The sequence below is a fragment of the Impatiens glandulifera genome, chromosome 9 (genome assembly GCF_907164915.1).
Source record: "Impatiens glandulifera chromosome 9, dImpGla2.1, whole genome shotgun sequence".
NCBI classification, from domain to species: domain Eukaryota; kingdom Viridiplantae; phylum Streptophyta; class Magnoliopsida; order Ericales; family Balsaminaceae; genus Impatiens; species Impatiens glandulifera.
The window spans coordinates 35,082,150-35,106,438 of NC_061870.1; the positions used below are offsets into that span (position 1 = coordinate 35,082,150).

Below are 24,289 nucleotides of genomic sequence, written 5' to 3' on the forward strand. Positions count from 1 at the left end.
CCAATCTAAGAATGCTATCCCAATTATATTATAATGAGAGATTAGAGATACATAATAAATATTTATATTATATTTTTGGGAGTAGAAGAAAATAGACATATTGAAGGGGACCGCTTATTCGAGCTGGGATGGGATGATGTTCATGTGGCTGAGCAACACATCATCTTAATATCTATCCATCAACATCCCCCGAAAGACTCTTCACCAATTATATGTACGTGTTATCAAAAGACACTAAAATCAAAGCATTGCTAGCTAGGTTATAAATCTCACAATTTTCTAAAGGAAAAATATCAAGCTTAGAATAATTAATATTTAGTTGGCCCAACCCACATCAAATCTCAATTTATCACTTATTAATTGGCAGTCTAATTAACTAATTTATATATATAGATGGACATTCCAACCACTTGACCCATTTATTCAACATATACTTTTGTTTATTTGTGATTATTATATTAATTATAAAACAAACAAACACACACATTAGAAATATGGAAATTATTGAGATGGGATTGCTCGAAAACCTTTTTCTTTTATCCCATCATATATGTGTACGTCCTCAAAGAAATTATATACATATATTATTAATTATGGCCCTACATATATATATATATATGAGAAAGACTCCCATAAATAAATAAATAATAATAAAAGCAAATTATACATATGATATGAACAGTTAATTGTGACATTAATGGATAGTGATGGATTTCTTGATCAGGCGAGGCGACTTCAAACATGACTAAATCCACACAGGTAGCTAGCTAGCTAGCTAGCTAGGTCTTCTGTGTTTATATATTTCAGCACCCAATTCTTTCTATTTTAATTTATTCCCACTGAATTAATTAGTACATTTAAATTTAGCTCTTAACTTATTTAAGTACAACAAAACAATCTCTGTGTCTGAGATTGATTTCAGATTTCTTCCCCCCCAACTAGTACAATTATTTCATTAGAAATGAGAAGAAACACATTCATTCATTCATTCATTAATAGTACGTACTAGATACAACACGTACAGTTTGATTGATTGATTTTGGAGATGATCATTATATTCGAATCTTAAAACACTTATATAATGCATCCGACAGAAAATAGTAAGATGAAAACAATATATTCTCCATGAAATTAAACCACCTGTTACGCCAGCGGGTATTGATCCAGAGCACGGTAACAAACCCCAAAATGTAGACAATATAGGTTGCCATAAAGCTGGCATAGAATTCCTCTCTATCAATAGTAGTATACCATGCTTCTTCTTCTTCATGACCATAATCATGATTATGCACTTCATCATCGTTCTTGACCTTGACCTCACAGTCTTTTTCCAATGGAGGTCCGCAGAGGAGGAATGGGTTACCTGCATAACTATCCCCTATAAAGGTTGCAAACTGACCCTTCATATCTGGAAGTCTTCCCGATAGATTGTTATAGGCTACAGAAAATGTCCCCAATAAATTGAGATTCACTAGGTTGGATGGAATTTCTCCACTGAGATTGTTGTGAGAAAGGTCTAAACTCTCGATCTGCATCAGGTTTGAAAATGTTTGAGGAATGGGTCCACTTAACCAGTTGTGTGATAGGTTGAGCGCATGGATGGCACTCAGATTTCCGAGTCCATTTGGAATTAATCCTTCCAAGTTGTTAGATGATAGATCCAATCCAGACATCAACTCCAATGACTTACCAATATAGGAATCATCCCTGTACTTGGTGGAAATCAGCGCATCAGACTTATAATCATACGATATCAGTCGTCCACCATCAACTTCTATTCCAAATGTACCATCTAGATTGTTTGTGTTTTCCCCCAAAGTGATATTGCCTAAGCAAGTAGGAATAGATCCTGAAAAGGAGTTGTGAGACAAATCTAACCAATTTAACCTTTTCAATTGGCATAACTCATGCGGAATTTCTCCACTCAAATTATTTCCTCTCAAAGATAACACTTGCAAATATTTGCTATTATTAATGAGATGAGTTGGGATCATTCCAGAAAAGAAGTTATTTCCAATGTTCAATGTCTTGAGTCCTAATGAATTAAAAATAGTTTCCGGAATCAATCCTGTGAATCTATTCCCATACAAGTTCAGGTGTCTGGAGTATGTAAAGCTTGAACAATCAGCTGGTAATTCTCCCGAGAATGAGTTATAAGAAATGTCCAAATAATAATACACAACTAGATGGCATGGGAACGGGCCAGAAAACGAATTGCCTCGCATGCTAAGTACCCCCATCGTGATGGAACGATTAGTAGTTGTTGTTGTTATTGGAATTTGACCTGACATGTTGTTGTAGCTTATGTCAATGGAATTTAGATATCGTCCTCCTCCTATACTCCGATTGAACAAGTTAGAGAATATATTGCCTTCAACTAAACTATTATCTCGCATCGATAATACATCCATCTTAGTATTGTTTACAAACAACCAGTCGGGAAAGGAACCTTCTAGTTTGTTGTGAGAGAGATTAAAGAACCGAAGATCCTTCTGGTAAAGAAGAAACTTGGGGAATTCCTTCAAGTTGCAATTGGATAGCATAAGACTCTTCAATTGGAACTTAGGAACCCAATCAACTACATCCGATTCTACCACCAACTTATCACTGTAACTACTTATTAGTACATCTTCAAGCTTAGAAAAATTGGCAAATGTCTTTAAAGACAAAGATCCTTGTAGACTATTATCCCTTAGATCAATACATTCCAATGAGTTGAGATCTCTGAATAAGGATGAAGATATGTTTCCACTCAATTGATTATTTTGGATATTGAAATACTTCAAAACTGACAACTCCTTCAAACATATAGGGATGTCTCCTTGTAAAGAATTGTAAGAAAGATCTAGCTCCTGAAGTTTATTCATTTTACACAAACCTGTAAATAAATAAATATGTCACAATTAATTAAATAATAACACAACTGTGATTGTATAAATAAATAATGGAATTTATTTTAAATGCTTAAATTTATTAATTATTATATATGGTTGAAAAAACCCATAATATCCTAATTATAAAATGGTGATAAGAGTTATATATTAATATTATTAAAGAAAATTTTAAAAATTATTATAATATTAATTAATTACTTACTCTGAGCTAGTATGGTTCCATTTAATCTGCAACTAGCAAGGTTTAGAATTTCTAAATGATGAAACCCAATTAAATCTGCATCATCAATCAAGATATATAAAATCAAATATGAATGAATATATACTTCTTTTTATTTTCGACTATAAAGCAAGTCATTAAGCATGCAATATATATATATATATATATATATATAGCTAGGCTTTAAAATATTGAATTTTATTCATGATATATATATATATATATATACTTACCTAGATTGGTGAGTGGACCTTCAATAGAAGGATTACCGCTTAGATTGAGAGATTGAAGGGACGGCAAGGCACTAAGTGCGACTAGCATATCCTTCTCAAAATAGTTCCAACTTAAATCAAGATTCCTAAGTTTGGTCATCTTAGAAAATGATCTCATCACTACGCCACCACCTGGATAATTAATATATATGTAGGGACGTACAATTAATAGTTAGAGATTTATTTATTTTATTTAAATCAAGAAAACAGTAGTGTGTACATGAATTTCGCTCTAATTAATCTACATGTATATGTATAATTAAACACTTCTGCATGTATGTATGTATGTATACATTTTTTAATTTACCTTTGCTTGTCAAGTCACAGTTCGATAAATCCAAATGCTCTAACTTTTGTAGTGATTCCAGCACTATCAAAAATATTATATGTATAAACATACAAAGTTCAATCCACAAATAAAATGTTACTAATAAACAAATTATTTAGATAAATTCAATATTTATATAAAAGGCATATAAGTGTTAATATTACTATTTACATACCTTCATTCAGACCATCCATGAAATAATTCCCACTTAGAGAAAGTCTTCTTAGGGATGGTAAGGAACCCAAACAAGACACATTTATTTTCTTGGACGGGTCATCATATAGGATATTATATGAAAGAGATAACTCTTCTAATTTCTTTAATTTCAACAAAGGTTTACATTCTGTAAAAATTAACAAACAAACAAAAAAATCTTAACTTCACTTGATATATTTCATTTAGTTATAAACCAACAAACATTGAGTCATTAGAAATGTTATTTTTATTTAGGTTGAAGGAAGAAACATGATTTTGATTAAATTAGAGAATTGTTCATATATTTATTAAATTAAATTTAGAGTTGTTCAAATTTATTAATTGGTTTTGTCCTTTCAAAATAAAATATTTAAGATTTTATTTATTTTATGTCATATGTACATTAAACATGTAATAAAATGAATGCTCGATCAGATTTGTATTAATTGTGGTCTTCTAAAGTTTTAAAGCATGATTGAGAAAAGTACTTTTGATTTGATTATGAATGGTATGAATGCATGGTTGTGGTTGATTTAACAAAATATTTTTTTTCATTAAATCTTGAATAAATTAAGAATAGTAAAAGAATATCTAAAATTACCTTGAGATGAAAAACCTTCCTTAAATAAATGATTATCTGATAAATCAAGCAATTTAAGAGATTTAAGTGTACTCAAAGATGGCAAAACACTAGCATCAAGTTGATTACTGCTTAAATAGAGCCTCTGTAGATGCTTTAGAGTCGACAATTTCTGAATTCCTGTATAAAAATAAATAATAATTTAGAAGACGTACTATATATGTCGTCTTATAATGAATTAAGTAACTAGCTAGGTAGAATATTTTAGGAATAATATATAAAGTGAATATATATGAATTTAGTTTATAACCTGTTGCAATTGCTTCCATACTCCTCCTAGTCCAAGTATAGGTGAAGTCTGAGAAGTCTGGGGCTGAGTAGAGAATGGCTGACAATGAGAGTTGTAAGACGTGGCCAGTGACGGGATCACAAGTGACCCTCTTCCAGTCACAACAGTTATGATCATCATCATCTTCTACCCAGGAACTTAAGAAGTAGTCCTGATCTACTCCTGCTGCCTGAAGGCAAGCAGCTTTGAATTGCAGGAGAGATTTCCTTTCCTCTTCAATGCAACGAACCCCTCCATCATCATGACCCATGATCAAATAATATTCATGACTTGTTATTATTAATATTATCATTACCATCCAAAACCTACATCTGATCACCATCTTTCACTCCGATCCAAACTATTACAATTGTATTATCTCTCTGTCTGTCTATGCTTAATTGATCAATTCAATGTAATGCATGGTTTATATAATTGATCATCAAAGTCACGGTCAACGTCAAGGTCAACCCACTCACAAACACCGCATATATATAATATCTTAAAGTGTTGTTGGGACCATATAAATAAATAAATAAATAAATGTACAACAACCCATTTGTCCGTCTTTGCTTGACTCATTGTTATATATATATATATATATATATATATATATATATATATATATATATATAGGTTTCCCTTGACTCGGTCAACTCATTATTAAATCATCGATCGATCAGTCTCAGGCAGTTTCTCCCAGGGTTCATCACAACTATAATATACTATACTATGTGTCCATATAATTAATTGTTTGTGGTTTTAGGCTTTGCAGGTTAATTCCATATATAAATGATTGATTGTGAACCCTTCTGCTATATATCAAATATATATAATCAATTATGATTTCAAACAATTTCACATCAACTTTGGTGGTTTGAACCCTTGTTTAATTTATCAATTCAAATGTACAAATAAATAAATAAATAAAAGTACAACATTATTCTTACCATTCTTCTAATCGCGTGAATATCATATCAATTGTTTGTTAAAAGATGTGAATTATTAAGTCCGTCTGTGTGTGTCTGTCTCCTAAACTCCATCAATGAATTGATGACGACAATCAATTCTAAGATTTACAAATTGTGAATATGAAGCCTCTCCTTCGTTATACAAAAGCAAGGAAGGAATTTGAGATGTCAACCGCTCCCTCATAAAATGATCCTCTTATTATAAGTACCTATAAGATTATGATTTCAATTTAGAGACACAATCATCACCATCATCATCTTAATGTTTCAGTATTTTTTCAACTCTATAGATTGTCCTTCAACCACTTTGCAGCTCCATTTACAATAGACCTGTAAACAACAGAACAACAACAACAACGTTCAATACATGTTATGGTACGTAGGAAACTGAATTAAAAAGTTATCACCCGGCAACATCTTTTAACTGCTTCCAAAAGTCATTCTCATCCTCTGTCTTCTCTTCTTTCTTCTCCGAAACAGCGTCCTTTTCACTGTCCGCGTTTTCAACTGGTAACAACAGACAGGAAAACGTTTCTCAAAGTACCAGTTATATATGATGAGAAGATACCACGGTGCAATGTATTGTTTTAAATGACCAATTATATAACATGGAAATACATGATAATATTGTCCACATCAAATATCCATTTTCATAAATTCTTACCAGCCTGCTGAATTATTTTAGGACGGTTCTGTGTACGGAGGCTAGGATTCTGATTCAATAAAGCAAGCTCTTCAAGTAATTCCCGCTCCTTCCCACTGTAAATCAATGCGTGAAAATAATTTTAAACAAAGACCTGTTATCCCAATCCAAATGTGATAGTACCTATACATACATCTATATATACATGAAAATAGTTTTCACTATAGTAGTAGTACTAGCATTAGCAATTATTATTATTATACATCAAATGCTACATATATATCTTTCTATACAGACATCATTTATTAAACATTCAATTCATATCCTTTCTTGATGGCTAATTCTGATTCATTTTAACCTAAAGACCAAGCTATTTTAATTAAACTCCAAAGACGTTTAAATAATCAGGTCACAGCATACCTAACACGTTTTGGAATAGTAACTTTAACTGTGAATAAGTGGTCTCCCCGTAGTGTTGATTTGTTTAGCTTTGGAACACCTTTTTTGGCCAATACTAGTACATCTCCAGGTTGAGTACCAGACGGAATCTGAAGATCACTGCTTCCTTCTACTGTCTTCACCTGTTAAATTTCCAATCAACAACAATACTTTACAATGATACCACAGTTGAAGTCCAATTGTAGAAACAGAGTCTCGAGTATATGTTATTATTGTGATGAATCAATTTTACCTTGACAACAGCACCTAAGATAGCATCTAGATAAGTAATTGAAACAGTTGATAGTAGATTTATGCCATCTCTTTGGATCTCTGGTATCTCTTCAATATCAAGGTACACATAAAGGTCTCCAGGAGGACCCCTGTTTAAAAGAAAACTAACAGATGTCAATACTTGGACATATGCCATTAGCTTTTCCAAAAAAATAAAATATGAAAGATCAGATAACTATTTTTCTTTTAAATACAAAACTAAGAAGCATTATTTGTTTGATATGGGTTATCTGGGATTATCTTCAAATAGCCTACTATCCAATTAACAATTTACACATCAATCACATCATTAATACCATCAACCAGAATATATATGTGGAAATAGTCAAACAAGTTATTGTGTCAGTGGTCTAGTGGTGGTAACTTCCTATCTAGGAGTGTAGCAATAGTCAAAATAGCAGCTAGTGTATTAGTGGAATCCTATATGTAGTAGTTTATAAATGTGCTCTCCCAGTATTTTAACAAACAAGAAAAAACATCAAAATTAGAGGTTTTTAATCCCTCGCCAAATCTCTCTCTAAAAAAACTCACAAATTTTTTGAAACACAAAAGACAATATACTGAATTTATTCAAACCTACAAAAACTCAATTCTATGGAGATTTCAGACACAGATTGATCACTCATATTTATTTGAAGGCATATGATGATATATACAATTTAATTTATGTCAGTCTGGAGAATACAGATGATTTCAATTGCATCAAAGAGAGAAGAATCCAGATTAATAAAGAATCTATGATCAAATGTTGATGAATAAATCTACATTTATGAAAGGGGTGGGAGGATAAGGGGGCATAAACAGAAGTCTGCAATTATAAAGAGAAAAATGAAACATAAAGCATATCAGATTTACAAAGATTATATATTTAATCAAGCACTTACCCCTTTGGTCCAGCATCACCTTCACCAGCCACCCTAAGAATACTGCCCTTGCCAACTCCAGGCGGAATCTTAACTTTTATGTCTTTCTTAACACGTACACGCCCCTCGCCAGCACACTTCTGACAGTATTGAGAGATGACCTCGCCATTCCCACCACAATTTGGACATACAGAAACCTATGTATAATGGACAAAGATAATTTAATGGAAATCTGCAGAAATTTGCCCACTCAAAAACAATGAATTAATGAATATACCACAAAGATAATCCACTTTTAATTGAACAATAACACCCCCTTTCAAAAATAATAAATAAATAACATTGCCAGACTCCTCTATATACAGTCGAACAGAAAAATGTTTCTACCAATTAAGGCTGCCTACCTCATTTCAAAATGGTCTTAATCATCGCACTATCAAAGTAAATAATGTTTTTCTCAAAGAAAAAAAATAGTAAATCATGTTCCACTCTGTATGTTCAAAAAAATCGCATTAGACGTCCAAATAAATAGTAGCATTCTGAAGTAATGGTCTCGTTTTCTCTGAAACAGTCTCCTTCCACAAGCAAGATGCAGTGTTCAAAACCAACTTATAGAAGAAAATACTGAAAGTAACTTTGTATTCTCTTTCTTAGTGAACGCATCTAGTTCTGTGAGTAATGGGTTGACATGGATAACAATTGCAAGCAACCATATAGTTATTTCTGCTTACTATAAGGAAAAGAAGTTGCAGTTATCTCCGATATTAAGATTCATTATGATTTCATTCCCTAAAAAGACAAAGTCGCCAATTATTTACCTTGTTTGTACAACACTATATCCTATATTTTCAAGGAAAAGCTCTTAACAATTTTATTCTAACAAGTATAGAATAAAAAATTATTCTTCACCTCCTGTTACTCATTTTAAAAAGGTGGGTGCGTATCATTTTTTGTTTTTGGATGATTTTGGGGCGCATGAGCATAGCCCATTTGTTACTATCACCTTATGAGGCATGAGAGTAGTCTCTTTGTGCTCTCAATTTTTATTGCAAATAACACCCTTAATTAAAAAAACACTATTTCCTATATTTTTCTTTTAGAAGCAGAAGATAGAAATTACCTGTGAAAACAAGCCAAATGGTGTTTGCTCAGTTCGCATAACTTGACCCCTTCCGCCACAAGTAGAACATATCCTCATTTTGGAGCCCATTTTTGCTCCAGTTCCAGAACAGACTTCACATGTTTCAAGATGTGAAAGTTCAAATTCCTTCTCTGCTCCAAATATGACCGCAGAGAACTCCAAACTCATATCATATCTAATAGCATATAACGTTGTAAGAGAACCTTATTATAAATAACCACGGATTATTAAACTACCTGATGTCTAGCCATAATATAAAAAATAGTTTGACAATGGTCAACTATAATCCAGATGGAAAGAAAGATCGCCCACTATAAGCAATGTGGACTTCAGATGATCCTGAATACGTCTACCATATAATCCAGTAACACGAAGGTAGTAAGGTGTCAAACACATTATGAAAAATTAAGGGATTTTTCTTTGTTTATTTTTGTGGGGCGGTGGGGTGAAGGGGGAATGTTCATTCAGGCTTTTTTTTGGAGATTTTGATTCTTCATAGAAATTATTTCAAAAATATTGAATAATGATTAATACAATAAGTGTTTCTTTTTTCATAATGAATCTAATCAGAGACTACAAAGGCATCATTTCATAGAGCGATTTCGGAAAATTGTGGAATCAAAATCCTCTGAGATGAAATAAAGGAAGGTTACTTGAGCTAGTGAGAAAAATAAGTAGGATATAATATGTTAAAGCAATTTCTATTACCAGCTACGGAATTCAAGGAAAAGACAACCCACCTTAAATCTTCGCCTTTAGTAACAGTACTACGCCGACCAGTGCTGAATCCTGTGTCCATTCCAGAAAAACCTCCTCCCATGGAAGGCCCGAAAAATGTCTCAAACAGATCAAATGGATTGGTCTGCAGTAGAAGTAATGTACCCACTAAACAGCAATCAACGTTAACAGATTTATTTGTCTATGGGGAGACAATGTGCGCTATCCGGTGCCACTTAAATATGCAAAGATACAGCAACTTAGACATGCTTTGAAATGAAGTCAAGAGTTTGATGTTGCCTTAGCAAAGATAGCATAAACCATCATGTCCTAAAATGAATGCAGGATAAAGATCAAATAATCAGGTTTACCGTGTAAGCACCAGCTTGTCCTCCTACAGCATTTCTTACACCTGCCTCACCAAACTGATCATACATTGAACGTTTTTTGTCATCTGATAGCACCTGACAATGATGGACTTTAAAACTCAACAAAATGAGCAAGCAAAGTAAGGAGATGAATCATTAATGAACATTATTTCTAATCATTCTAAATTATTCTATGGGAAAAAATCAATCCAGCATAGTGTTGTCGAGTGCAAATGAGTAGAAAGACAAAAACAGAAGATGTAGAACTGTGTAATGCCTCAGCATAAAGTCTGTAGACCAATAGGAGAATTAAAGGGAGACTATTAATATGTAGTTGTAAGAAAGGGGGCATGCTAATACACTTCAAGATAGCTACTAAGCTAATATTCAACATATGCTACTAGACAAAGATGCGTAGAAAGCACAAAATATCAAGACTTCTGAGAGATTGCCTAATCACAGTAACAGCCATACATATGATGGCAATTAGACTACCACATAACCTGGAGACGTGACCTATGCCAATTCTGACTAGAATGTTGTCCATGTTCATACCAACTGTCTACAGATGACTAATCATGGAAACACTGGCCAACGTAACAATAAGTATTGAACTTTGTCATGTTGAAGTGGTCACAAGTATCAACACTTGTCACCTATCTACACTTATATAGTTATATGAAAATGGAGAGTAGTTTGGTCACACCTCAAGCATTCAGAAAATACGATAAAATCATTTATTTAAGATATATAGAATAAAAAAACAGCATACGCATTCCAAATCAAATTATGAGATTGTTGGCTACATTATACCTCGTATGCTGCACTGATTTCCTTAAACTTTTCTGTTGCACCAGGTTCCTTATTGACATCGGGATGGTACTGAGAATAAAGAGAGTAAAAGTGAGCAAGCATAATGAGGATAAGAGCATATGAGAGACTTCTCTGCTGAGGAAACTCTATGAAGAAGCAATAGATTCAAAACAAGCTCAGTCGATCAGCTTTCACTAATTCATATATGGACCAAGTTGCAGAAAGAAGAATGTGAGGAAAATATAACACAAAGGAGTAACTCCTAATTTAGGGGCTAACAACAAAGACGTTTTTCTACAACTTGTTAGGAAACATTCCAACTTCATTCCGCAGCAAGGTGGGAAACATTAAGGAAAGACAACACCATAAGCATCAAAAGTACAATAGACTTATATATCTTGAAAGGTACACAGACATTCCACTCTAGAAAATGAATACAGTGCATTAAATTGTCAGCACGGGTGTCATTCGATACTAAGATCACACCACAGTTTCTTGTTCTGATGGCATACACACATTTATAAACTCACAGCATCTAGGTCATAAAAAGGCAGCTTTTTTGAGACTTGTACAATCTCTATATAATATACAGATTACAAAAGATTGGAAAGATGATTGAACTTTCTATCAAACCACTTGAATTATGAAAGAGTTGTCAATGCAGCTCCATCTTTATCACAAGGGAGAGCAGACAATTAGCACCTTTAAATGAAGGTTGGTTCTTCCTCGCTGTTCACTTAGTATTTGCCCAAAACCATGTTGGAACCCATCTACAAACCCAGTTCGACCATCTTTTCATGTATTCCTACGATCATATCAGAAGCATGGACAACATACTATGAAAAATCAGTGAATTATGTTAGGACTCCTGCATCCATAGGTGAAAGATGGAAATTATTGGATAAGCTTCTAGAGAGAACATCTCAATCCCATCTGCGCATTTCTCCTTTTAGATGAGGGCAGAACTTGTGGGACATGGAGGTAATGGTATGTGGTAACCATCCAATGAAGTTTTTAAAGTAACATTCAAAATCATCTTAAGAGAAGAGACCATCGTTCAATTTTGAAAGAGATGATGTTACGGATGATGAACTATGCTTAGGCATGTAGGCAAAAAGTTCCTAAATAATCCCTGATGTCAAAGAGTTAGGATACTACTGATTTTACAACAGGACATTCTTGCCCCATTTAATGCTATGGGTAACAGAGAAGGGGGATAGGTCCAGCATTTGATGATTAACCCTACGGAAAATGCTGTTAATCCTCGTCCAACTTAGCCACCTCTAATGTTAGACAGGAGGACTGACAGCAATTTCTTATCACCAAACTAAAAACTCTCAAAGTCAATTTCCCATTAACTAATAATAAAATTGTATTAAAAATCAGAACAAAGAGAAAAACAATTACAGTGTGACGGATTCATGAACAAACATTTAAACATAAACCATGACTCTGTACTAAGGGAAATAATTCCGAAAACAAGTAATCCAAATCTAGTACCTGTCGAGCTAACTTCCTATAAGCCGCCTTGATTTCCTTACTGTTGGCACTCTTGGAAATCCCGAGAGTGGAGTAGTAATCTGTTGCGGCTCTAACCATAGTCCCATAGCGCTTTACATATATCTTCTTACTGAATTGCGAATAGGATAGAGGCAAAGAATTCTTCTGGAAACAAAGACTCGTTCCCAGGAAAGACGATGAAGACGAAGTGGAAGCGACCGAGGAGAAGAGAGTATTGGGACGCTCCCCCGTGAAGCTGAGTGAGTAAGGGATGAGAGAGAGAGATGCAACTGCCATTGCTGTAAACTTCTGGTCTTCGATCGTTCTCCTAGGAGAAGTAGCGTTCACTTCGATTCATTGGCGCAAATTTTAGTTCGTCGTCGAGAGAGGAGAGCGAATGGTAGGAAAGGATGGAAACACTTTGGAGACTGGAGAGAAGATGTGGTGCCGTCAAATGTGAGTTTTTTTTTTTTCTTTCAAAAAATGTGAAAGGTTAGTTATTTTTACAAAAAAATAAAACTAATTTATTGCCCAAATAAAATTATATAAAATTTAAATCTGTACTATTATTATTATTATTGCATGATTTTATAAATAATGATAGCACAACATTCTCATATCATCTATTTGTTATATAACAAGAAAATAAATAAAATAAAAAACTTTTAAGTAATTTTAAAACTTATAAGAATTTAAAGTGTCAAAATAAGAAAATAATAAAAATTGAAGTAATTTAATATTTTTTAAATGGTCAATAAAAATTAAAGTGACATTAAATCAACTAAAATTACATACAAAATGTATAGGGAAAAAAATGAAACCAGAAAAATAAAAATATAAAATCACTGAATATGAATATTTTTTAAAATAATAATGAGATCACCCTCATGGAGTCTACATTACTTACTGATCACTACCAAGTAATTTAATATACTAAATTGCATTTCTTTTAATAATTTTATTTTTTTAAAATTTAATAAATATTAACTTTTAATTGAAGTGGAGTCATTCCAATATTCAAGAAAATAAATTTAACTCTTAATTGGATAAAAAAATTACTATTTTTTTATAAAATAAAATAAGAGTTTGGAGAGAGACTAATACATATAAAAAAATAAAATGTAATTTTACTTTATTTTTATTTTTTAATGTGATAAATGAAAATAATTACTTGAAAAAATTAAACTCACAACAATAATTGTAATTACTTTAACTTATGTTAAACCATTTAAATAATATATATATATAATAAAAAAAAAATATATATATATATATGAACATCATTTTAATTGATAACTTCTCGAAAAGACAATAATAAACCAGGTTTAAATCGATTACTAAGCACTCTGGCATCAATTTTATAGTAATTATTTCACAATGTTGATTGAAGAGATCCAATACTATAGATAGAAAGTCACAAACATTGAAATACTATAGGATATAGACTAATTAATAAAAAAAAAAAGTCTATCAAACAAACCATACAACATTAAAATGTATATTGGCGAGGCTCAACAAGAATATACAAGGGTTTCCCATTTAGTCTGGTATGGCCCTGAAACAATTAAACATTAACTTTGATAAATAATAATTTTAATAATAAAGAAATCAAATTATATATTATTAGTTACCTTGGGTTCTCGAAGACCTACAACACAAGCACATTCCACAACCTCTGCTCCAACCCGCTCTAAACAGAATTGAGATTTGGTAACAAATTAAAAAAAAAAAAATGAAAATAAAATAATAAACTAGTAATAATACCTAGGAGTGTTATGGCGGCGGATAGTGTCCCTCCGGTAGCGACTAAATCGTCAATAACAAGGACACGGTCGCCAGTTTGAACAGCACCACTTTGCATCTCTAAACAATCTTTACCGTATTCAAGCACATAACTCTCCGATATAATATCATCTCCTATAATTGATAAATTAGCAAGTATTTAATTAATTAATTAATTAGTTAGTTAATTAAGATATGATACCTGGCAATTTGTTGGGCTTACGAAGAGGAACGAATTTTGCACCGATTCCCAACGCTATTGAAGGACCAAATAGAAACCCTCTGGCCTCAACTCCTATGCTAATGATATGATAATAATTAAATAATTGTATTAATTAAAATAAAATAAATAATTACCAACCAGCTACAAGAGAGATGTGCATGTCTCTGTATCGTTCTACAAAAATATCAATGCTTCCCTTGAAAGCTTTATGATCTAGCAATAAGGTCGTCATGTCTTGAAACATTATTCCTGTTATTATTATTATTATTATTATTTAATAATCAAATTGAAGATCTGTCTGATTTAATTTATAATACCTTGCTTTGGAAAATGAGGGACGACCCTTATTGCATTTGATATGGCCTCCAACCTAGGGTCTCCTTGTAACCCATTCTCTCCTGCAAACATTTTATGATCAGTACTTTTCCTTATTTCTTTCTTCTTTTTCTTCTAATCACTTTATTATAAGGTGAAATAAAATGGGTACGGACAAAGTTCCAACATCCAAGACAGTCGACGTGTCATGCCCATGGGAAACTTCATTTCATAAATAGTATTATTTTTTATTTGTTTTTGCTAATTATGGATAACGTTGACACGTTTCTATTATATATATCTTAAAATTTTAAGTTATTTAAATTATTAAATTGTTAGGATATTTGAGTGAGAATATTCCATGTATAAAAGATAATAAAGATGATCAGTTGAAAACACTATAAATTGAATATTGTGTGAATGTAAATAGATATGAATTATTCGTGGATCAATATAGGGATTAACCAAAATCTTAATTGTTATCTTAGATATATCATTTTTTTTTAAATGTTGTAATTTTTTATTTTGACAATTATTTAATGTTGGATTGCGACAAACTTTTGTTTGATGGTTTTTTATATCATATTACTTACGTATTTTAATCTTGCGATGAATTTGTATTATTATAATAATTTATAATATTAATTTTGTAATTCAAGTTGATCACAAATTTATTTAGATTAATGAAGTTTATTTTTTATTTTAAAATATTTTAATATTGAAATTGAAGTTTAAATTTTTAAGTTAAAATGTTGAACCGATATTTTTTTAAGTATACAAAGTTAACATGTATTTTTTTTTAATAAAAATTAAAACTTAAAAGTTTATTTTGACCCAAGCTATCTATCCTAATTGGTTGTGTTAATCAATATTTTAATAAAATAAATAATATATATTAAAATTAATTTTATCATATTTTTTTTTATAAACTTAAAAATTGAAATTGAATTATAATTTTATAATTTTCTCAATATATTAATTGAATTATAATTCAATGTTAATTCTTATTTAATTCTAATTTTAATTCATAAATAATATATAATATTATATTAATTTGGTTTTTGAATAATTTAGTAAATGAATATCTAATAAGTAAATAAAAAAGCTATAAAAAGATATAGAAAAATAGAGACATGAAAGGCGGGCTTATCCATATTTTATGATAGATGGGTCCAGGAGTGAAGAAGGTATACAGACTATAGAGGATCACACTGTTTATGAGCACGGGTGTATATGTAATAAATTTATGTAATAAATTTGCAAGGGAGGGGTGAGCTTTTGTGTATAGTTATAGAAACATCAAACAAACCCCATTTTATATTTTAATTACTTTTTTAAATATTATTTCTTTTTTTTAGAAAACATTAACTTTAAAATAAAAATTATCATTTTTTATTTTTTTTTTTCATTTAACTTTTCTCATGATTAAATAAGGTCTTATTACTGTTCATTAACATTTAAACCAGAAATCTACCACATCACAATCTTATAAAAGATATTTGCTTTTAATGGTGTCAAGTCTATCTCCAAATGGATAATCCATTAAAAACTCGTTTATTTTTCAATCTTTTCCATTGAATTTTGTTTATTTTTTCATGATTTGTTTGTAAATATTTTGTAATGTAAATCTATTTAGTTTAAATTAGACTCTCTTCAAAATTGAATAAAAATGAAAATATTAATTAATCTAAAGTAAGACTCGATACAATGATATGTCAACGTTAGAAGTGAATACAAAAATAAATTTCTTTTCATTTTACCTTTCAAATCTTTTAGTTATATATCTAATAAACTAGTTATTGTATTTATGGAGAATCACTTTAAATAATTATATATATATTATAGTAAGATTAAAAGATAAGATATGGATATGGGTTGGGAACTATAAGAAAATTTGTTTTCATAAATTACCTTTTAAGAGAACGTGCCTTTATTGCTATTGTTCCATGTGAAGGCCAAAATAGGCTACATGATTTTGCTAGCTAATAACTATAACTTTCGGAATACTCCGATTTAATGTCGTTAAAATTTTGAGTTGATTATTAAAATTTTATAATTTTACGATTTCACATAAGGTTAACGAATTTGTAAACTCTTAAATATGTAAACTCTTACGATTTTAAATTTTCAATAACAAGATTTTAAGATTTTACGAGTTTATAAATAATTTTTATTTTACGATTTTATACAATTTTACTAATAAAAAAACAATTTTATATTTAAAAATTAAAAAATAAAATTATTATTTATTTAAATAAATTAATTAATAAAATTAATTTTATAAATATAATTTTTTTATAGTGTTATTTATTAATTGTTATTTTTTTAATTAATTTTAAATTAAAATATATAATTTTTTAAAAATGACTAAATATAAAATATTTAATTATGTATTATTTTATAAATAATAATAATATATAACTATTATTTACGATTTCATGTAAACTCTATATTTTACAAGTTTATAACTGGTTAACGATTATACATAAACTCTCGATTTTGTCCGTCTTACTCAAATGTCCAGCGTACTCAAATTAAGTTTAGGGACTTCAACCCACCCGCATTTGCCAAAACCCATTATGTGTTTTTCATATATATATATATATATTACCATTCTCTGTTCAATATATATTAGGCATACAAATTGAGTTCAAGTTTCTGGTAAGCAACCGGCCCAGGCCCAGACCTTCCATGGTCTGCCTAAGGAGGTGGTGTGGACTTGTTAGACTTATTACTTATATCAGGCTTTGGATAATAGTTAAAATGTTAAGAATTGTGTTTAATATATCAAAATATTAAGATTTTATTTGAACTCTTTATAATAGTTCCTTAAATTAAATATAAATAAATAAGTAAGGCATTTACATTTAACTTGTAATTATAATTGACAAGACCATGCAATACAACTCTCTTTACATTTTTCTTTTATATTTATAACTTAAGAAAATAATTCATTTACTGTGTTAAATTTTTGATAGACCATTTTTCATAATAAAGAATTAATTTTTAATTAATAAAAATAAAAATAAAAATTACATATAAACAATTAATTAATTAATAATACAAAATAGAATGTAAGCTCGGGTAAGGTCAATTAGGCGGATGTCTAAGCCCTTTCCACCCGTGCACAAAAAAAAAATAATAACACCGAGAATGTTTGATTCTTAAATAATTATTTGTCAAACCAACTAAACTCTCTTGTTTTTGTTAAAAATAATATAAACTTATTATATTTATTAATAAACATAAAATATAACTACTAAATAAGAAAAAAAATTCGCACAGGGCGTCCCAATTTTCAGAGTCGCTATTGCGTCGGTTTATTAAATTTCAAATCGTCGGTTTGATTCCTTTAGTTTAAACCATTAAAAATTCAATTTGATCGGTTTAATTGGTTCGATCATGAATGAATTTGTTAAAATAAATTAAAAAATATATATCAATAACAATATATACTTATTATTATTTATATCAATAAATAACAATATTATGAATAAAGTTTGATAACACAAGTTCATGAACAATACTATTAATAATTTTATTAACAAGGTGAACTAGCACAATTTAAGACAAATTTATAAATAAAGTTATATTGTATTTATATGAATAATGTCATTAATTATAACTTGTAAGATCTATTAAATTAATAAATAACTGTTCTCTAAAATATAAGTGTATTCTCCTCATAATTTATTTTTAGAAAACATTATACTTAATGGTAAGTTAAAAATTTCGTGATTAAATTTGTCTCTACTAATAATAGTTAATAATTTTTGATAATATAAGTATATGTTTATTCTCCTCTCATTATTTTTATGTTATGACCTAATAGTTATAATGCATTATTCATTAGTCATTTTAATGTTTTATTTTTTATTATTTAAACATTATTTGTTAAACACTTGGTCGGTTTAAGCAATTTTAATGACGTTGAACCGACCAATGAACCGTTGAAATCGGTTTGGTTTGAACGGTTTCGGTTCAGTTTACTTACCTCTTAATATAAAATAACACCTACAAAATCAATATAAATAATTAATTATCTAAATATCAAATTATATAAATAATTTATCAAACTAAAATTGTCAATAAAAAATCTAATGATTATACAATTTATTTATTAAGTTATAAGTACGAGTATAAGTCAAATCATTATTTGTTTAAAGTGTTAATTAAATTTGTTTTACACTTATTATAGGCATATTGTACAGCTATGCCAAGTCTCTTTTACATATTTCTCTTTTTTCTAATTTGAAAATCCTCCACTTTTTCTAACTATTTTTTATTTATTTATATTTATTGCCACTTCAAATCAACTAACTCCCTTTGCTCCAGCCACCCAATCACCCAATGACAACAAAGAAAAGCAAAAGTATCCACCTCTCATCATTCCTCGACCGTGGACCAAGGAAGACTAAGCTATAATATCAAATGTATAGTATAAAGAATAGATTAAAATATAATGATTTTTTTTTGTGTAGACTAAACAAAATTTAGTTTAGTTTAATCATTTTTTTTTGTTTTTGACAAATTTTAAAATTTATGATAATTGTAGCAATAATTTTGAAAAAAACCCACAAATTCTACGTGCACTCCATCCCTCATTCTTTCTGTCTCTCTCTCATCAATTATGTCATCATGTCATCAACTATCTCACTATTATTGAGAGAGAGAAATTAATTTGTCCAATGAATCTCTCTGCCTCCACCTTTTATTAAAAAATTATAACATAGAAAATATCAATACATTGCAGTACCAATAATGAAATCATATCTTCTTATTTTCTTTGTGACTAATTTAGGCAGGCCCAATATTCTAAAATCGGTATTGAGGATAAAACACTTTTGAAGTCTATAAAGCAAAGTAACTCTTTAAGATATTATAACTAGTTCGGTAAAAGAAATTAAAGATTATGTATTTGTTTTTTTTTTAAATATTTTAAAATCTGAGAGATTTATTTAGAATTAAAGTGTTAATTTCTTAAATTTTAAAAAAGATTATTTGAAAAAGAATCATCATCAATGAAAAATTCCAAAAAACCCCACTGGAAAATTTAAAGTAATTGATGCGCTGTATATCTGTAATCTGTAAGAATACAAATAAACTGATATGCGAAATTCCAAATAAATAATAAAGCGCAGAGATCCTCCTGAATCCGGACCCCATCCTCCTATGACGAAGTGACGAACTGAGAAGTCTCTTTCTATCTTTCTTCAACTTTCTCGTCGGATCGAATTTCCGGTGAGTGTTGACCATAAACTAGTTCATATTTCAACTTAGAATTTAGATCTGTTCGATCGCGTTACCTTACTGCTCTTCTTTTCGTTGCTTGTAGTCAGCTGCTTAATCCTGTTCTCGTTTTTCATCTAAATTTTGCTCTCTACTGGAGCGAGTGTGTTTTGACGGCAAATTCTTTTGTCTGATCTTGAGTGATCGTCTCTGTGACTGTTTCCTTTATTAAATTCTGGAAACAGTCCTTAATTTGTTTCTGTTGTTTCAGCGTGAAAAATGGCACAGATCCTTCTTCATGGAACACTACATGTCACGATCTTCGAAGTGGACTCGCTGCAGAGCGGACGTAGTGGACATTTCTTCTCCAAGGTATGCGTGCTTCATAATTTTGGCATCATGTGCATATAACTGTTTCATCACTGGAGATTTTCCGAATTTAGCTGGAGAATGTGATTTTTATTGTTTTTTTTTTTCTCAAACTTGGCTAATCATTTAAGTGGAAATGTGGATGGTCTTGTTACTCATCATAGATATTAGATCCTAGTCTTGAAGATAGTTACTGTAATATTGCAGCCACTGAGATTCTAATTTGTGTAAAAAATAACCTTGATTCGTTGTCATTGCTTGTCTAGTCTAGGATGATGATATAACTCCTAGAGTTTTGCCATTTTGTGTGCCCTATCATGGATTACAGAACACTTTTGATAATGTGTGATGGAGCACACTGGTATATGCTTAAGTTTCTAGTAAATGGCGTCCAGTAGCAATGTGCGACTGCTGAAAAGTTAGTTCATTAGTCTCCTATGTTGTGCCATTAAATTTTACTTGTATAGGCTTACTTACCTGTACAAATCAAATTCTTTAATATTCATCTATACAGGTTTGTAACCAAAACGGTTTCTAATATTTTCGTTTTCCACTATGAAAAAACAAAAAATAAGACGTGAAATATATTATGGGGCTGTGCTTTCTGAATTTTTTCTGGAGTTCTTTTAACAGCTTATGCCAAACTGAAATCTATGACTAGTTATCAATGTCCTTCCTGTTATCCCTTATCTTACATTAGTTTTTTCCTCACTTCTTATTCTCTCCATTGTTCTTGTAGTTCATGGAGAATGTTGAGGAAGCTGTTGGTTTTGGCAAAGGTACTCCGAAAATTTATGCAACTATAGATCTTGAAAAGGCTCGAGTTGGGCGAACCAGACTCATACAAAATGACCCCAACAATCCAAGGTGGTACGAGTCTTTTCACATTTACTGTGCTCATTTGGCTTCAAATGTCATATTTACTGTCAAAGACGACAATCCCATTGGGGCCACGTTAATTGGAAGAGCATATATTCCTGTTCGAGATATCTTGGACGGTGAGGAAATTGATAGATGGGTGGAGATCTTGGACGGAAACAAGAATCCTATTCATGCTGGTTCCAAGATCCATGTGAAACTACAATTTTTTGAAGTTTCTAGGGATCGTAATTGGGCTCGTGGAATCAGAAGTTCCAAATTCCCAGGGGTTCCATACACATTTTACCCACAGAGAGTAGGTTGTCGCGTTTCTTTGTTTCAAGATGCGCACATTCCAGACAAGTTCATACCTCGTATCCCCCTCACTGGTGGTAAGTTGTATGAGCCACATAGATGCTGGGAAGATGTCTTTGATGCAGTCACTAATGCAAAACACCTTATATATATAACTGGCTGGTCTGTTTATACCGAAATCACCTTGATAAGGGATTCAAGACGACAAAAACCAGGCGGGGACATCACTCTCGGTGAGCTGCTTAAGAAGAAGGCTAGTGAGGGTGTTAGGGTTCTCATGCTTGTCTGGGACGATAGGACCTCTGTCGGCCTACTGAAGAAAGATGGACTGATGGGTACCCATGACCAAGACACTGAACAATACTTCCAAAACACTGATGTTCATTGTATCTTATGTCCTCGAAATCCTGATGATGGTGGCAGCACAATTCAGAACTTACAGATCTCTACTATGTTCACACACCACCAGAAAATTATAGTGGTTGACCATGAGCTACCTTCAGGGGAACCTGATAAGAGACGGATTGTCAGTTTTGTTGGGGGAATTGACCTTTGTGATGGACGTTATGACACCCCTTTCCATTCATTGTTCAGGACGTTGGATACAGCCCACCACGATGATTTCCATCAGCCAAACTTCACTGGCGCTTCAATTACTAAGGGAGGACCAAGGGAGCCATGGCATGACATTCACTCCAAGCTCGAAGGACCCATTGCATGGGATGTTCTGTATAATTTCGAGCAGAGATGGAGAAAGCAAGGTGGGAAAGATGTGCTGGTAAATTTGAGAGAGCTCAGTCAGGTTATAATATCTCCATCTCCAGCCATGTTCCTTGATGATCACGAGACTTGGAATGTACAATTGTTCCGATCGATAGATGGTGGGGCTGCTTTTGGATTTCCAGACACTCCGGAAGGTGCAGCAAAAGCTGGACTTGTAAGCGGGAAGGAAAATATTATTGACCGAAGCATACAGGATGCTTATATACATGCCATCAGGCGGGCAAAGAACTTTATTTATATTGAAAATCAGTATTTTCTTGGAAGCTCTTTTGGGTGGAAAGCAGATGACATCAAAGTGGAGGATATTGGAGCTTTACATCTTGTTCCCAAGGAGTTATCGTTGAAAATTGTTAGTAAAATTGAGGCTGGGGAGAGGTTCACTGTGTACATTGTGGTTCCTATGTGGCCAGAGGGAATTCCTGAAAGTGCGTCGGTTCAGGCAATATTGGATTGGCAAAGGAGAACAATGGAGATGATGTACAAAGATATACTTGAAGCTCTTCAGGCCAAAGGTATAGAAGTGGATCCTAGGGAATACTTGACATTCTTCTGCCTTGGCAATAGGGAGGTCAAGAGGAGTGGAGAGTATGAACCTTCAGAACAGCCTGAACCGGATTCAGATTATAGTAGAGCCCAGGAAGCTAGGCGCTTCATGATCTATGTTCATGCAAAGATGATGATAGGTACGTCAGTCATGATATGAACTTTTTTCCCCATATTTTAGCATCAATCAGAGAATAATTATTTCGGTTCACTATGCGCTTCACTCTATCTTACTCGATTATTGAATGATACATTTCTTTGGTTTGGTACTACTATTGTACAGTTGATGACGAGTATATAATAATTGGATCGGCTAACATCAATCAGAGGTCGATGGATGGGGCGCGTGACTCAGAGATAGCAATGGGAGCATATCAGCCATATCACTTAGCTGATAGGCAGCAGCCTGCACGTGGTCAGATTCATGGTTTCCGCATGGGTCTATGGTACGAGCACCTTGGCATGATCGACGACATGTTCCTCCGCCCAGAGAGTTCTGAGTGTGTAAGGAAAGTGAATCAAGTTGCTGACAGATATTGGGATCTTTACTCGAGCGAGGTTCTAGAAAACGATCTACCAGGCCACTTGCTTCGCTACCCAATTGCAGTTTCTAACGAAGGAGATATTACTGAGCTTCCAGGATCCGAACACTTCCCCGACACTAAGGCTCGCATTTTAGGTGGAAAAGTTGACTATATGCCTCCTATCCTCACCACCTGAGGTAACCGCACTAAAGAAAATGCGCACTTCTTCAGTTGTTTGCATCTCCATGTGTTGTGTACTAATCGAGTTTGTGTAATTTTGGGTGCAAACCATTAATAATAATAATAGCATGAACAGTAAGTAGTATATTGCGTCTGTTGTAGTTTATGTTGATTTAAGTTCTCGCTTCAACTGTCTTGTTTGTAAGGGATATAAGATTGATGGAACCATTTGAACCCGATGATGGTTTGTTTGCTTGTTTTTAGTTCAAATTTTCTCTGTAACCTTTTTTTTCTGGTTTGTTCAATTCATGGTTCTAGTTTCGTTTTTTCTCATAAATTGAATACATTTTTATTTGAAAACGTGGAGACTATAATACTTTAAAACCCTCGAATCCTGGATGAGTGGGTTTGAGATTCTCGAGGTTTTATATAATCTTAGATCGACCACACTGATTGGGAGTTGTGACCCTTTTTTTTTTTTATTAAGGGGAAAGAATCATATATTTATTATGTTGGATTTCTTTCTCTGGCACTATAAAATGCTCCAAATTGGAAACAAATATTTGTCTCTTTTCCCCAATAATAGTTATTCCATTTCCGGGA

General features: G+C 31.8%; 4 protein-coding genes across 5 annotated transcripts; 1 reads left to right on the plus strand and 3 right to left on the minus strand.

Annotated features, from left to right (window-relative positions):
- Positions 1–980: 980 nt before the first annotated feature.
- LOC124915381 (receptor-like protein 56) lies at positions 981–5,206 on the minus strand. Its single transcript, XM_047456086.1, has 7 exons — positions 4,800–5,206; positions 4,511–4,669; positions 3,890–4,057; positions 3,694–3,756; positions 3,348–3,518; positions 3,097–3,171; positions 981–2,878 (listed from the first exon to the last, which is right to left on the minus strand). The coding sequence occupies exons 1-7, from the start codon at positions 5,158–5,160 to the stop codon at positions 1,053–1,055; spliced, it is 2,823 nt and encodes a 940-aa protein (XP_047312042.1). The 5' UTR covers positions 5,161–5,206; the 3' UTR covers positions 981–1,052.
- A 592-nt stretch (positions 5,207–5,798) lies between these two features.
- LOC124914784 (chaperone protein DnaJ-like) lies at positions 5,799–12,999 on the minus strand. The gene is made up of 11 exons (XM_047455393.1): positions 12,566–12,999; positions 11,066–11,134; positions 10,256–10,348; positions 9,908–10,029; positions 9,147–9,342; positions 8,048–8,223; positions 7,123–7,252; positions 6,852–7,012; positions 6,453–6,547; positions 6,196–6,295; positions 5,799–6,118 (listed from the first exon to the last, which is right to left on the minus strand). The coding sequence occupies exons 1-11, from the start codon at positions 12,860–12,862 to the stop codon at positions 6,073–6,075; spliced, it is 1,485 nt and encodes a 494-aa protein (XP_047311349.1). The 5' UTR covers positions 12,863–12,999; the 3' UTR covers positions 5,799–6,072.
- Positions 13,000–14,054: 1,055 nt separating this feature from the next.
- Positions 14,055–14,713, minus strand: LOC124916336 (adenine phosphoribosyltransferase 2-like; the record flags this gene model as incomplete). Its single annotated transcript, XM_047457059.1, has 5 exons — positions 14,055–14,120; positions 14,197–14,255; positions 14,330–14,482; positions 14,550–14,647; positions 14,709–14,713. Coding segments are annotated over 5 exons (381 nt in total), but the record flags the coding sequence as incomplete, so codon positions are not given.
- Positions 14,714–19,989: 5,276 nt separating this feature from the next.
- Positions 19,990–23,946, plus strand: LOC124916471 (phospholipase D alpha 1). Of its 2 annotated transcripts, XM_047457184.1 has the most exons (4): positions 19,990–20,126; positions 20,386–20,486; positions 21,223–23,122; positions 23,266–23,946. In XM_047457184.1, exons 2-4 carry the CDS (start codon positions 20,394–20,396, stop codon positions 23,700–23,702), a joined length of 2,430 nt encoding a protein of 809 aa, XP_047313140.1. In that variant the 5' UTR covers positions 19,990–20,126; positions 20,386–20,393; the 3' UTR covers positions 23,703–23,946. The 2 variants fall into 2 exon arrangements, with proteins under 2 accessions (XP_047313140.1, XP_047313141.1); XM_047457185.1 differs by lacking the exon at positions 19,990–20,126 and having other exon boundaries at positions 20,367–20,486.
- The last annotated feature ends 343 nt before the right edge of the window (positions 23,947–24,289 follow it).

Bases quoted from the DNA above. Each gene is read 5' to 3' on its own strand.
- LOC124915381 (XM_047456086.1), bottom strand. From the start codon at position 5,160: ATGGTGATCAGATGTAGGTTTTGGATGGTAATGATAATATTAATAATA. The intron at 3,519-3,693 runs GTAAATTAAAAA...TTAATTATCCAG, and splicing joins CTGTGACTTGACAAGCAAAG to GTGGTGGCGTAGTGATGAGA. The intron at 2,879-3,096 runs GTAAGTAATTAA...ATTTATTTACAG, and splicing joins TGGAACCATACTAGCTCAGA to GTTTGTGTAAAATGAATAAA.
- LOC124914784 (XM_047455393.1), bottom strand. From the start codon at position 12,862: ATGGCAGTTGCATCTCTCTCTCTCATCCCTTACTCACTCAGCTTCACG. The intron at 11,135-12,565 runs GTACTAGATTTG...CTTTATTCTCAG, and splicing joins ATAGGAAGTTAGCTCGACAG to TACCATCCCGATGTCAATAA. The intron at 7,013-7,122 runs GTAAAATTGATT...GAAATTTAACAG, and splicing joins TCTTAGGTGCTGTTGTCAAG to GTGAAGACAGTAGAAGGAAG.
- LOC124916471 (XM_047457184.1), top strand. From the start codon at position 20,394: ATGGCACAGATCCTTCTTCATGGAACACTACATGTCACGATCTTCGAA. The intron at 20,487-21,222 runs GTATGCGTGCTT...TTGTTCTTGTAG, and splicing joins GTGGACATTTCTTCTCCAAG to TTCATGGAGAATGTTGAGGA. The intron at 23,123-23,265 runs GTACGTCAGTCA...ACTATTGTACAG, and splicing joins TCATGCAAAGATGATGATAG to TTGATGACGAGTATATAATA.